The sequence below is a fragment of the Sceloporus undulatus genome, chromosome 1 (assembly GCF_019175285.1).
Source record: "Sceloporus undulatus isolate JIND9_A2432 ecotype Alabama chromosome 1, SceUnd_v1.1, whole genome shotgun sequence".
In the NCBI taxonomy this organism is placed as follows: Eukaryota; Metazoa; Chordata; class Lepidosauria; order Squamata; family Phrynosomatidae; genus Sceloporus; species Sceloporus undulatus.
Window position 1 is genome coordinate 331,934,521 of NC_056522.1, and position 14,285 is coordinate 331,948,805.

The following is a 14,285-nucleotide window of genomic DNA, read 5'->3' on the forward strand; positions in this document are numbered from 1 at the left end:
GCTATATTTTGCTGTCCATATAGTTGTTTACACTTTCTGCAATGTAATTGGCTCTCCCAGCCGCTTTGATACATAATGATTTTTAGATGGTATTGAATCTCATTTTTACAAAGTCTTTCTGCCACAGCACACAGTGTAATGGAAATTTTCTATCTTCTATATAGTTTTAATTTCAAGCACACCACTTTTTCTTGTTTATTACTTATACGGTATTTTTCTCCTTTTAGAAAACTATTTCTTTGAAAAGCAAAATCTACTTCCATTTCTAAGCTTCATATATAACAGTAATTTGTGTGTTTGTGTACTAATCAACCCATTAAATAAAGTCTGTTCACTATCATTTAAAGAATTCAGTCCATTCGACAGCTCTGAATACCACAAGCATCCAGTGCAGCACCAGAGACAAGCCTTCACCTCCTCCTCAGCTAGGAAGAGGCTTGAAGGGATCACTGATGCATCTAGCAGCTTCTCTGAAATGGGGAGCACAAGACTGACAGGATTGTTTCTATCCTTCTGTTTGTTCTAGAATATGGCGAGGGAAACTTCCAGCTCTGTAAAGTTTGTAAAGAATAGACTTTTCTGGAACAGTCCTCTGAATGTGTTAAGTAAAGAAGAACAGATGAGTTTTTAGCACTTCCTCCTGCTACCAGAAAAAAAAAATACATAGAGCAGATGACAATTTCTCCAAGGTCACAATAGGCTCTTCCTTTTTCCTCTGGCTGACCCATAGGTTCTCCAGTTTTAAGACTTCTATCCATTAACAGCTAGCATAAGAACCATGTTGCATTCCAGATCAGGACTCCAATCCCAGCATTTCTCAACACTATGCTACCCAAAGCTGATGGTTAAACAACTAAATAAAATAACCTCTGGAGGGCCATGTGATTTTCAGCCCCAAAAGAATACAGATATACCTCAATTAATGAATTAGATGAGTTCCTGGATATTACCATGCTCTGAGGTCAGCTGGAGAGGGTGTCCTATCACCCTCACAGATATAACTGGGGGAAACATGGGGGAGGGCTTTTTTAGTGGCTGCTCCAGGCTCTGGAACTTCCTTCCCAGAAATGTTAAGACTGGCATTCTCCCTACTTTCTTTTCGCAGACAAGCAAAGACTTTTCTATTCTGACCGGCATTTGATGAGTAACGATATAAGGCCCATCTTACACAATGCACTGAATATTAATAATCATTGTGTTGGTGGGTGTGTTTTAATATATGTTTTAACCTGGCTTACGTTTTTTTTACTGTATAATTTAAAAAAAACATTTTATGTTGTGTTGATTTTTAACTATTTTTTAATTTTTGTAAGCTGCTTTGTGTCCCAATCTGGGGAAAAGGCAAATAAATAAATGAAAATCTGATACTAGAGGTAAAAATAACATGGAAAGTAGATAGGTTCCTAGACCACAAAAAGAGAAGAGCAGTTCAACATGTTTCACCAATGTTTTTATTCCAAACTAACAGTATATACATGTAAAATGAAACTATTAGGACAGGTAAGTTTTGGATAGATAAACAAAAATGTTTTGAAACTTCCAGAAACCACTTGAAAACTTCTTCCAAAATACATCCAGAGATGACCTTTCACCACCCTTCACTGTTATTTTCATTTTGGTGACCAAATTTAGAGGTCTGTTTTTAAAAACATGCTAGGGATAGCTGGTGAGGCAGGCTAATTCACTTTCCCCCTTTTTATGTTTTGCTGTTCACATCTGCTCAGTAAGGGATTCTAGAGGAAACTGCTGTTACTTTGCCTGCTATATGTAACTGGAGTAGCAGCTGAGGAGTATTCTGCTCTTTTCCAGCTCAAACTTTATTGCATCTTTACTATAGGCACTCTGCTGCAATCTCACCTGAACATCTGTGTTTCTCCAGTTCTTCACCCCTCTCCCAAAACTAATAGTGTCTTTAAAAACTTTCATCTAGACATAGGACAAGGAGGAAAAGAGGAGGGCGGGGGGGACGTGTTAAAAGGAGCTTCTTTGTCAGAGGCTTTGTTAACTGGGGTATGCCTGTACAAAATTTGTAATTATAACTTTCATGTTTGATGTGCAGCATTTTAACATCTAAACAGCCCTGAAAGGGAAGAAAGGGAAGAGTTCAAGCCGCCCGAGAGAAAGCTGGATCAGGGCTGCAGGCCCAAAAAGAGGTGGCAAAATGCCACTCCTTTTTGAGGGCAAAAAGCCAGCTTCTCCACCACAGCTGCGGCTTTGTGGCACTTCTGCAGTGGGTGGCGTTTAAACATCATGCTGCCAGAATGCTGCAAAGCTGCCCGCTGTGTGGGTGTGCTGGCAGCATGACGCCGGCTTGGGGATGGCATCAGAGTTTGCAGTATCTAAACTCCGTACTCTGATGCTGCCCCAAGCCAGAGCAAAGAGGCGATCTGTTTTGGCCCTAAGTCATTACATTACTATCCCCTTGTTCAAATAAACTCAGTTATCTTCTTTTAAGGCTTGGGAAATTTACTCATATGGGGTGGGATAAGGGAAAAGTCTGCGGCACCACTGGTAGTAGAGGAAGATAGTGAAACTCAGTGTAGGAGTAGGACTTCTCTATACTGACAAGAAACTTTGACAAGTTTTCAATGAGGCTGACAGCAATATTTTTAGTCATTGCAGTGGGAGGGGGGGGGAACTCAGGTTACTCTGCCATAATCTTTTTATGATCCTTTTTGAATGACAGTATATATAATATTTAATATTTAAGAAACAGTAAGAACACAAGTCTCATTGTAATTTACAAATGCCAATGCAATGTGCTCAGAGATATCAATGCTGCTATGCAATTGCAAATAAATGGACTGATGTTATATAATTAAACTGTATTAGAAGTTTAAAGGTGTTGGTTATCACCTTTAAAGCCCTAAATGGCTTGGGTCCAAACTATCTTAGAGACCGCCTCCTCCCGTACAATCCTCCCCGCACTCTCCGGTCCTCTGGGAGGAACTTACTGCAGCCTCTAAAATCTAGGCTTGCGGCAACCTCCCAGAGGGCGTTCTCTGCTGTCGCCCCCAAACTCTGGAACGACCTGCCGGATGAGATCCGTCAGATAACATCATTAGACAGCTTTAAAAAAGCGGTCAAGACGGATCTCTTCCGGCAGGCCTTTCCAGATTAACCATCCCGGCCCAGGTTCCCAGGTTCCCTCATTCCTCCCGTGGCCCCATCTTAGTGATGGTTGAGGATCAACAGAGGGATATCAGGGTTTTTAGTTTTAACTGCTGGTTTTATGCTTGTATTGTGTTTTTAATATGTTATATTGTTTAATACTGTCTTAAGGGGGGGAGGGATAAAGTGTTTTTAATTGTCATATTTTATATTTTACTGTTGTTAACCGCCCGGATTGGTTTGCCAGAGGGCGGTATACAAATAAATATTATTATTATTATTATTATAGAAGCTCCCAACCTTTTGTCCTCCGATATTTTGGACTTCAGCTCCATAAATCCTGTTAGCCAAGCTGGTTGAGGGTTTCTTGGATCTGAAGTCCAAAACAAATGGTGGACCAAAGGCTGGAAACCACTGAACTATACTGATGAAGCAGGTCAGGAATCCCTTAGTGGAACTGCACTTTCAAAATGCCCTAACTGAATTTATTGCACTAAAGGGTGCCTAAAATTATCTTTACAATTTCAATTTTATATACAATTGAAATTGTAAATATAAGTTTCTGGACACCCTGTATTTATTTAAGCTTACTCCTCATTCAACCAGGCAAACTTGGACCTTGAAGGGTGTGGAAAGCTCTTCAAGAGTTTGTGTTACCAGTAATGGCACAATCTTGCAATGGCCAGCATGAAACAGTTTTTAGCTGCCACTAGTTTCTTGCTGCATGTTGGGATCTGTCTTAGGCACTGTCTTGGTCTTTTTCTGACTAGAGGGAAAATATCTAGTTTGGAAACTATATTCAGTCAAGTTAAAGAAAAGGATGATTTATTTCCTACATAAGTGCATTAAGAATACTATTAGAAATGTATTTAAAAAATAACAAGAATATAATCTTCCTGAGTTTTGAAAGTATACTAGTATACTTGTAATTTAGGCAGGTAAGATGAACTAAGAAAGGAAGCTACAATTTATAGTTGCAGAAGTGAGCCTGCCATACAGGATCATCCATAGATTTTCCCAACCCATTATTGTCAATGGCAGTGTGCTGTCCATTGACTATAATGCGGCTTGAGCACACACTTTTTTCATCCACATGGGTGGGTGGCCACTGTGGGTGGGAAAGCGAGCTGTATTTGCAAGCCAGCCCAGAGTGTCCTGTTCAAACATGTCCGAGCAAACTGTCAAAGGGGAAATGATTTACAGGGAAATCCTAATCCCTTCATATTACTTGTTGGAGGGGTTAGGATTTGGCAGAGATTCGCATTTGCACGTAGGGGGGAGCTATACTGCTTCTGCAGGCTCACACTATGTCCATGGATAGCTCCACTGGCATGAGGCTACAGGTGGCAGTATTCCTACAAGCAGTAACCAAGGGAAGGTCTTCACAGAGAGTAATCTGCAGTAGCGTGCCTTTAAAGCCATCAGATCCAAAGCTCTGATGATCCTTGTGGAGGCTGTTGATTAGTTTTAAGGTAATTTTCTTCCCATTCCAAGCATCACTATCTATTCTAGCTGGTAGGAAGTGACAGGACTTCAGATACCATATTAGTCACATAGCATTCCATACTCCACTGCTGTCCTTCATTTCATGTAACTCTAAGTGGTATAGTCTATTAATACAAACATATGGGCCTTAAAAAATGGGCAGAATATCACTGGCTAACCCCGTGGTATCCTGCCCGTGCTCCCCCCCCCCCCCACAGTACCCAGGCTGGTGCAGCCACAGGTGTTCACACACCCAACCAGGCCGCACTGTGGATTCATGGTGGCGGCATGCCCCTCCCCTGCCACTGCCATGTCCATCCTGTCCTCCCCTCTGCCAGATGTCACTGCATTATTTAGGAAACTCCACCGCAAACATCTGGTCTCTTTGGATCAGATTAAGGCCCCTTGGGCTGGGATCAATCTGGACCTGCTGGATCAGTGTCAAGACTGGCCGATCCTGGCTCGGTGTTAATTGCCTGCATCATCCCAATAGGATGACGCCAGGCTGGGATGGAACATGGGCCTTTTGGTCTGTGTGTATAGGCACAAAGAGGCTTGATCCAGCACTCTTTCTACATCAACCCCTGTAATAATAAAATAATAAACATTCATGTAATCTAGAATCTGGTGTGACATTTCCAGACTATTACTTTTTTAAAAGTTTAGGCAAGATATTATAAAAATAGATCCTATGTTTTAATTTTGAATTCAAAATGTGGCTCTGCTAGTCTCACAAAGACATATATGCATCCTCCATCTTTGTGTACATCAGGGATAAGAATTATGCACCCATCCAGATGCTGATGGACTCAGTTCCCAAAAGCACTAGCCAGTGGTGAGCAATGGTAGCTGAACAATATCTGGAAGGCTTTCATGCCCGTCTCTGTTGGAAGTGCCCCCTGAAGTCAGCAAAAAGTATAGTCATCCCTCCTTTTTCACGGGGGATCCATTCCAGACCCCCCCCCTCAGAAAAATGGAGTTTTGCTTATATTCAAGCCTTGTGGGAGTGCATAGGCATGCACCTCAGGTACGCGCCCCATTGTTTCCTCCTCCATCCGTCCCTTGTGCATAAGCAAGGGATGCAAGTTTCAAAATCATGAGAATGGAGAGAGAAATGTATTATTATTCTTTTAAATTATAAACCTGCCATTTCAAAAACTACATCCAGATTTAGTGATACAGATGCATGCATCTTTACATCTATACACCCAGTTTAATGACTATTTGTGTATTAGACAATGACAAATCCAATGTAGTGACAATTCACATATTAACCAATGAGAAATCCAGATTCACCACCTTGTATTGTAGGCTATATTTCAAAGGAAAGAACTGGCAAAACTCTGAGATTTCCCTTCCTAACAAAACATAATGAAATTCATGGGATCACCATAAGGCAGCTTGATGGCACACTGTAAACAGCAGAAACCCTGGTCACTCTTGGATGCTTATGTAAGCCTAGGTAATAGCTGAATTTGCAACATCAATTCTTTATTTTGCACATATACAAAAAACAATAACATAAGGCACAAGGGTTAAAGAAATCCACAATCCAGCTCATTTACTAACCCCTTCATGGATTCTCTGCTGATCATGTATATATGCCACAACTGAACATTTCCTCTGATAGTAAAAACTAAACAGGGTTTAGTCTGGTGAATCCTTGAATGAAGAGAACTACAGAGAATGACAAGGAAAGAATATGGCTTGAAATTCTGAACAGCCGTGTGACGTCATAATGGTGGCGCCCGTGTATACAGGGCACCACCATTATCACGCCGCAGGTATGTGCTAGGGTTGCGGGGCATCTGTAAAGGATGTCCCAAGGCAACCCTAGCATGTATCCAGGCCGGCACAAAGTGCTGGTCTGGAAAGCGCCTAAGGGAAAGAAAGAAGCTGGTAGCTTGAGCTTTCGTAACTTCAGCCTATTTCCTCAGATGCATGTTTGGAGTAGAGAGGCCAGAGACTAAATGAAAGAAAGAAGGTGGTGATAGCATGAGCTTTCATAAACTTGAGTCTACTTCCTCATAGATAGGTCAGATGTGATTCAATTTCTGGTTTTGTTTCTTGGCCTTTGGGCAGTCTGTTCAGATTTAGTAGGATCTCAAGGGCTATAAACTGCTTCAAAGACCCATCAAAGATGTGCATCCCTACTTTAAAAAGTATTTCAGCAAATTCATTATGCAAAGGGACTTGGTAGCACCCTGGAGATTAATGGAAAGAAAGAAGCTGGTGCTGCGTAAATCATGGAAAACTATGGAACGCGCTTAAAGACATGGGAATGTCAATTCATTTGATAGTCCTGATGAGAAATCTGTACTAAAGACAAGCGGTGACTGTTAGACTGGAGAAACAGAATGGTTTCCGATTGGCAAAGGGGTCAGACATGGCTGCATCTCAACATGCTACCTGTTCAATGTAAATGCAGAACACGCTGTAAGAAAAGCAGGCTTGGACACAAGAAGGAGGAGTGAAAATAGAAGGAAGGAACATCAACCATCTGAGATAGAGCGACAACACCATAATACTAGCAGAAAACCTCACAGACCTAGAACTGTTACCAAGGAAGATCAAAAAAAGAAAGTGCAAAGGCAGGCTTAGAGGTGAACATAAAAAACAATAATAATGACCACGAAGGACCTACATAAATTCAACAAATGAGGAAACTGATATAGTTAAATGTTTCATATATCTTGGATCAAACATTAATCAGAAATGAGACTGTAGTCAAGAAATCAGAAGAAGACTAGGAATGGGAATGGCAGCCATGTAAAAACTAGACAAGATCCTAAAGAGTAAAGATACAACTGAACACTACAGTTAATATCGTAGGAGCTACTGTATTCCCCATCACCAGGAATGGATGTGAAAGCTGAAAGAAAATCAGTTCATTTGAGATGTGATGCTGGGGAAGAGTGCTGAGGATCCCAGGGGCAGCCAAAGAGACAAACAAATGGGTCCTTGAACAGATCAAGCATGAACTCTCCCTGGAAGCCAAGAAGATCAAAATGAGGCTCTTATACTTTGGTCCCATCAAGAGAAGGCTTGACTCATGAGAAAAGGCAGAGAATCAGTACATACTGGTTCTATAGACTAACATGGCTACATTTTAAATTCAATTATAAGTAATGTTATTATACTTAGATATATATACTTATATAATACTACTTTTATAATACTTAATATTTATATATATCTATGTATTTGTAACTATTATATGTATTATTAAGTAGCATAAGTATTATTATATAAGTATTGCTATTAAACTATATATGTGTGTGTGTGTGTATTAATATATAAATATTATGTATGTATGTGTATTATGTGAATTTAAACAAACAGTACCATTAAAAAAAGCCATGCAAAATCGACCCCAGAAAGCAGAACCAAAGTATTGCAGAGTTAAAAGGTTCAGGGATCATGGGGGGGACAAGAAGAAGGGGCCGGGGAAGGAAGGCGTTGGGGAGACCATGGATGTCAGAGAGAGGAGCCAGTGAGGGAGGAAGGGAGGATCTGGGAGGGCGGCAGTGATAGAGAGAGACCTTGCAGCACTTTGGAGAACGACTGGAAGAAAGAAAGGCACTCATCCCTCTCTATCTGTGGCTTTGGTTATTCATGGGTTTGAATAATGTTCTCTCTGGGAACATCTAGGTCCTCCTCCGGTGCAACTCTATGGTCAACTTTAACTAAACGTTGCGCTGAAAGGCCTAGAGATTGCTAGAGAGGACATCCTCTAGGCCTTTGTGGCTCCTCCGGGGCAGTTCTATGGCCAGCCTCTGTTTCCCTGGAGGGCCTAGAGGTTCCTAGAGAGGGTTTCTCCATATTCACTGGGGCTGTTGTCTTGTGCCCCCAGCCCTGGCGGGAGAGGGGCTGGTTCTAAGGAGGGCGGCGAGAGAGAGCGGGCTCCCTTCCTTCTTCCCGGAGGAGTTTGACAGGAGGCCCAGGCGGGCGCCATGGCGGAAACCAAAATGGCTGCCCCGGCCGGGAAGGGGAAGGGAAGGCCTCCCGGGCCGACCCCTGCTCCTCCTCCTCCTCCTCCTCTTCCTCACCTGGAGCTCGGCCCTCTCGACCTCCCAGTGCGCCCTCTCCATCTCGAAGCGCGCCCACTCGTGCTGGATGTAGTGCAGGATCCCCGGGATGGTGTAGTGCTGAGGCCGGGACGCCTCCGAGGCCCCCGCCGCCGCCGCCGCCGCCGCTTCCTGAGCCGGGCCTTGGGCCGAAGGAGGCGGAGGGGGGAGCAGGGGAGGGGGCGAGGGAGGCACCGGCGTCGGGTGAGGCGGCGAAGGGCCTGGGTTGAGGGCGGCCCCGGCGTGCTGCTGCTGCTGAAGGGCCCTGGCTCCGGGATGTTCCTCCATTGTCTCCTCGGCCTCCTCCTCTCCGCCGCCGCCGCCGCTTCCGCTCTTGCTCCCTCACAGCAGCAGCAGCGCACAGCCGCCTCCTCTGCTGCCACCGCCGGCCGCCATTACAGCCTCCGCTCCTCCATCCTCCTCCTCCTCCTCAGCGGCCGGGCAGAGTGGCGGCTTCCCTGCTGGCGCTAGTCCCACCCGCACTCAGCCAGGGAGGGAGGGAGGGAGGGAGCGGCGCCGAGGAGCATGCTGGGAAAGGAAAGGAGTGCCCGCCTCCCGTTCCTTCCTCCCCGCGGCCTGTCCTGGCAGCCGCAGGGAGGGAGGGAGAGGAGGAGGCGACCCCGTCCCTTCCCGGCCCTGCCCTGGTGGCTGTCTGGCGCCGTCGGAGGGAGGGAGGGAGGAGGAGACCCCCGCCCCTTTCCTTCCCTCCGGCTGTCCTGGAGCCGCAGGAAGGGAGGGAGAGGAGGCGACCCGTCCACCCCTTCGCTCCTGCGTATGGTCAGCACTGCAGTGGAGAAGGGAAAGGGGGGGAGCCCCGCCCCCTCCCCTTTTTCCCCACGGTGACTGTGCTAGCGCCAGCACCCGTGGAGAAAAGGGGAGGGAGGCGGGGTTCCCACCTGGCGACCCCCCAAAGGGTCACGAACCCCAGGTTGGGACCCCTGCTCTAGACAGCGAAATGCAGACAATGAGCCTCATGTACCCCAACCAGTTTTCAGGTGCCAAGTCACACACCAAGCCTCCTGGAACCTGCACTCCGATCAAAATGATTAAAGGGCAGGGGAAATGCCTGTAAATGATTCAAAACCATTATTTGGAGCCATGTTAGACACTCAAAAAACCTGAATCCACAAATCAACTTTAGTTTGACTGAATATCAGCTGGAAAAAGTTCGAAGTAACTTTGGATTCCTTTTTTTTACCCCAACCCAGCCATACTTTTCATTCCCCTGTGATCCACTCTCAGATAACAACTCATGGTGATCTCAAGCGATCATCATCTCTGGTGAGAAATGGCATAGGATGATGAAACAGCGGTTAATTGGAATTGTCATTTTTATTCACTCATTTTGAGAGGATCAGACTGCAATGTTCAAGCTAGTTGCAATGTGTTTCTCTGTGTCACATTCCTGACTTTTCCATATTTCATGAGCATTTTAATATTTAAAATGCAATCTTATAGTGCTAACTATCCAGAGTGGACTGGCAAGTGTTCACCAGACTTTTTGGGTACATTGTGCCATTCGTTAGTATTTTTCCTTTTCACTGTTTATGCTCACAGTGCTTATGACAACAGAAAGAACTGAGGGTTGTTTTTTTTTTGTTTGCTTTTTTGCAGGAAACCAGTCCTGGCTTTGTCTCTTCCTCTAATGTGTACTGTTGTATGTTTCCTTTGTCGTGTATAGCAAGGGGGTTGTGGAAACTTCCTTATAAGCCTTCCACTCAAGGCAAATAGAGAGAAATGTTTTGCTCAACAAAGCTAGATGACAGTGGTGTTCTTTATGTTTTGGGTGAGCCTGTAACAGTGACTCACAGGTACTGTTTGACCTTGTCCTCTGGTTTTTCTCCTTACTAAGATTGATAAATTTTCAGAATGGCTGAAAAATTTTGCAGGGTTTGTTCCTGTTAGAACAACTGGAGCATTACATTGGTGACTGCAGAACAGGCATGGCTATAGAATCTGATATGCACAATGGTTTCATGACTGTTGGCCTTAAAACACCCAGTTATCTAATATTTCCTTTGGAGTGAAAAGGATTTTTTCCCCCATGAGACTTACTTATGCTTAAGTGTTTAGAGTGGGAAAGGATACTTTTACTATAGTCCTTTTATTAAAGGAAATCACCTTTTACTTTCAAGTGTTTCTCTTTCCTTTTATTAAATATAAAATGCTATGCATAAGAAAAGAGAGAGAAGAGCAGCACGCCACTTGTCTATCAGGCTGTTCCTTTTAAGAAGCATATAGCCTGTAAAGATGACTGCTGTTTATGAAAGGCCAAAGACACATGTTCCCTGTAGCGCTAGCTCGGTTTTAAATATCCCCACAAGGAGTTTCCAGAGATGGAGTTTCCAAAGCTTCCCGAGGGAACACTTCAGAAAGCAATGCCTCTGCATGCACTGAGAGGTTAACCTCGCTTAATTTAATCTCAAACTCATAGTAGTACAGAATTTGATACAAGAACCTGGCTGCCTGTACTGTTTTCTATTTGCTGCCCTGCTACTTTGGGTGACAGTGTAATAATAACAGCAGTACTGGTAAAATCAGAGATGCTTCATGCCCTCGGGGAGAAAGAGTGTGCAGTGCGTGTGGTGGGGGAACCAGTCTCCTTGTCCACCCAAGGAGTCAGCTACAGAATGTGAGGAATGCAATGCCAATGCCAAGAATCTTTTGCGGCATAACCCAGCATCAGGGAACCATTCAAGTGAGCTGAAGAAGACAGTAAAACGTAGGCTTCCCACTGAAAGACTATAAACTGTGAGAGAAATTACATCGTTAGCAAGAGGTTTGGAGCAACTACGCATGGAAAAGTAGACATTTCAGTTTTAAAAAATTGACCACCAATGCCAAGAATTGGTTTTTAAAGCAGCTCCGTTCATTTCTTTCCGTTTCCCTAAGTTTTGGGAAGTCGTGGATGTAACTAGCCATATTAGTGTTCTGCTGGTAAAATGCCAGTCCCAACATTCAGGACGCGCTGGCAAACTTACAGCCTAACAATATACCATTTCCCTACAAAGGTACATTTGATTGGGAAGGCCTGCCTCTGCAGAGAAATGCATTTGCACATGCTCAGATGACTTACATGCCCATCTACTCGCATGTTCGAGGCAGTGCCTTTGTCAAATAAAGTCCTCAATACATATTAATAAATGGGGAAAACAAAAATCAGTGTACACTATAGAGTTTCATGACAATTTGGACTTGAATATTTAATGGTGTAGACAGCAATGGCAAGAGTCTAAGGTGATCTGACTGCAGAATTATGCAGTTTGACACTGCTTTACCTGCCAATGCTCAATGCTATGGATTCTGGGATTGTAGTTTGTTAAACTATCTAGCTTCCCTGTCAAGAGAGCTCTGGTGCACAACAAAAATAACCCCAGGATTATTGGATGGAGCTGTGATAATAATAGCAGTTCCAAACTGCATTAATTCTGCAGTGTGGCAACTCATGAGATAACAAATCATGAAGTATCCTTCTAGATTTCATCACTGATATCTGCAATAGGGGGACAACGAGAGTGGCCAACTGGATTGTGCACACGGAACTATGCAATGAGCTTTTTGAACACTTGGCGCACTTACAAATGGTAAGCATTAGCACCACTCTGAATTAAAACAAATTTAAGAAACTCAGCAAACATCTCTGTGGTTTCCTCTAACCCTGGTTAGTGTGCGTATCTGTGCATATAGTGTATAGTACATTACATACAGGTGGTGTGTTCGAGAGCCAGCCTGGTATAGTGCTTTGACACTGGAGATCAGGGTTTGAATTCCAGCTCAGTCATGAAAGCCCACTGGGTGACCTTGGCTATGTCACACTTTCTCACCCTCGATGGCAAACGCAAAATGCCCCTTTGAAAACCCTGCCAAGACACACCACAACAGGTTAGCCTCGGGTTGCCATAAGTATCAGAAACAACTTCAAGGCACACAACAACAACAGGACTTAGAAATGCCTAGGAAGTATTTTCTCCAGTGCAAACTCTGGTCACTTTCCAGCACAATCTCTTCGGAGGACTAGGGATTCCTAGAGAGAACTATTGATTAAATATGCAAATCTCAAAACTGCAAAGTAAAGCAGCAATCTGGAGGTTCAACTGTATATCGTAATATATTTAGGAATATATATATATATATATATATATATATATATATGATAAGAAAGCCTAAGGAAAACAATTAAAGATCAGCATAAATACATTGAATTACCACATATATTTTAAAAAAACACCATGCAGTTTAAATGATAAAAGCCGTTTTAAGAAAGCAGTTGTTAAACGGTTAGAGGTGATTGTGGCTTGTTTTAAGTATTTGAAGGTGTGTCACATTGAAGATGGGCAGCTTGTTTTCTGCTGCTCCAGAGAATAGACCAGGACATGGGTTCAAACCAGAGGAAAAGTGTGTGTTGAGAGATCTTGTATGCGGACTAATTGAAATTAGAAGTTGGCAGTATGAGCTTTTGTAGACTCAGCTACTTCCTCAGATCCATTTGATGCATGCCAGGAAGTAGCCTGGAGTCTATGAAAGCTCATGCTGCCACTTTTCTTTTCTGTTAGTCTCAAAGGTGCTAAGTTTCTCTATGTACTGATTCTACGAGTAACGCGGCTATACCTTTGATATAACAACAGCAAAATGCTGCAACTTCTTTCTTCCGGAAGGTGCTACAAGCCCCTCTCGCACTGATTGTCTTTGAACCTACCACTAGAGCAGGGGTAGGCAACCTGCGGCCCGCGGGCTGGATGTGGCCCGGCGAGGCCTTGGGACCGGCCCAGCCCGGTCCTGCCGCCGATTGCCGCCGGGCCTTTTGGGGGGCAATTGTCTATGAAGCCTCAGAAACATGCATTTTATTAACATTTTTTAAAAAACAGCAAATTTTTTTCACGTGTCCTCCATTTTTAAAAAGGTGTCTTCGGCCTGTTACAGACAGCCAAATAAAGCTGCTTTGATCACAGTGGAGGTTGGGTGTTCATGATGCATGCGTCCTAAGAGTCCAGAAGCCACCAAAGCCCACTTCAGTCCCTAGGGATGGAGCAGGGTTGGTGCGACTTCTGCGACTCTTGGCGTATGCATCATTGAAACACCATACCGTTCCCTGTGAGCTCGAAGCAGGTTATTTGGCTGTCTGTAACAGGCTTCCATGAAAATTTTGTCCTACGTTTGTCCTGGTTTATTTATTTATTTTTTTAAAAATTTATTTAATTAGTTATTTTTTGGCTTCGGCCCCCCAGTTGTCTGAGGGACAGACCCGGCCCCCGGCTCAAAAAGGTTGCCTACCCCTGCCTAGAGGAAAAGAGCTTCCTGAGAGTAAGGGCTGCTGGACGGTGGAATGGCTGCCTAAGAGAGCGGTGGATCCTGTTCTTTGGAGGCCTTTGAGCGAGGCTCAGGGGGTGCTTTGATGGGAGTTCCTGCATGGCAGAAGGGTTGGCCTCTAGGCTTAGCCCAGCCACGTGACCCTTCTGCTCTAGGGGAGTGGACGCTTTGCCTTGAAGAGATTTCAAAGGCTCATACGCACCGCGGCGGCGCAGCAGAAGCGAGTGCAGCGCCACTGGGCGCGCTCCCTCAACATTCTCTTCCTCCTCTTCCAGCCACAGCGACGGTCTTTGCGGCTATGCGCACTCAGCAGAA

At 44.2% G+C, this 14,285-nt stretch overlaps 1 protein-coding gene across 5 annotated transcripts in view; it reads right to left on the reverse strand.

Moving 5' to 3' along the window:
- Positions 1-9,154, reverse strand: part of STRN3 (striatin 3) — a 61,558-nt gene extending 52,404 nt beyond the window's left edge. For 2 of the 5 annotated variants that reach the window (XM_042461513.1, XM_042461503.1), the window contains exon 1: positions 8,646-9,154. In XM_042461513.1, coding sequence (XP_042317447.1) covers positions 8,646-8,951 — 306 coding nt within the window. In that variant the 5' untranslated portion in view covers positions 8,952-9,154. The remainder of the gene's footprint in view (positions 1-8,645) is intronic. The other 3 variants (XM_042461522.1, XM_042461530.1, XM_042461536.1) reach the window with 2 other exon arrangements.
- Positions 9,155-14,285: the final 5,131 nt, after the last annotated feature.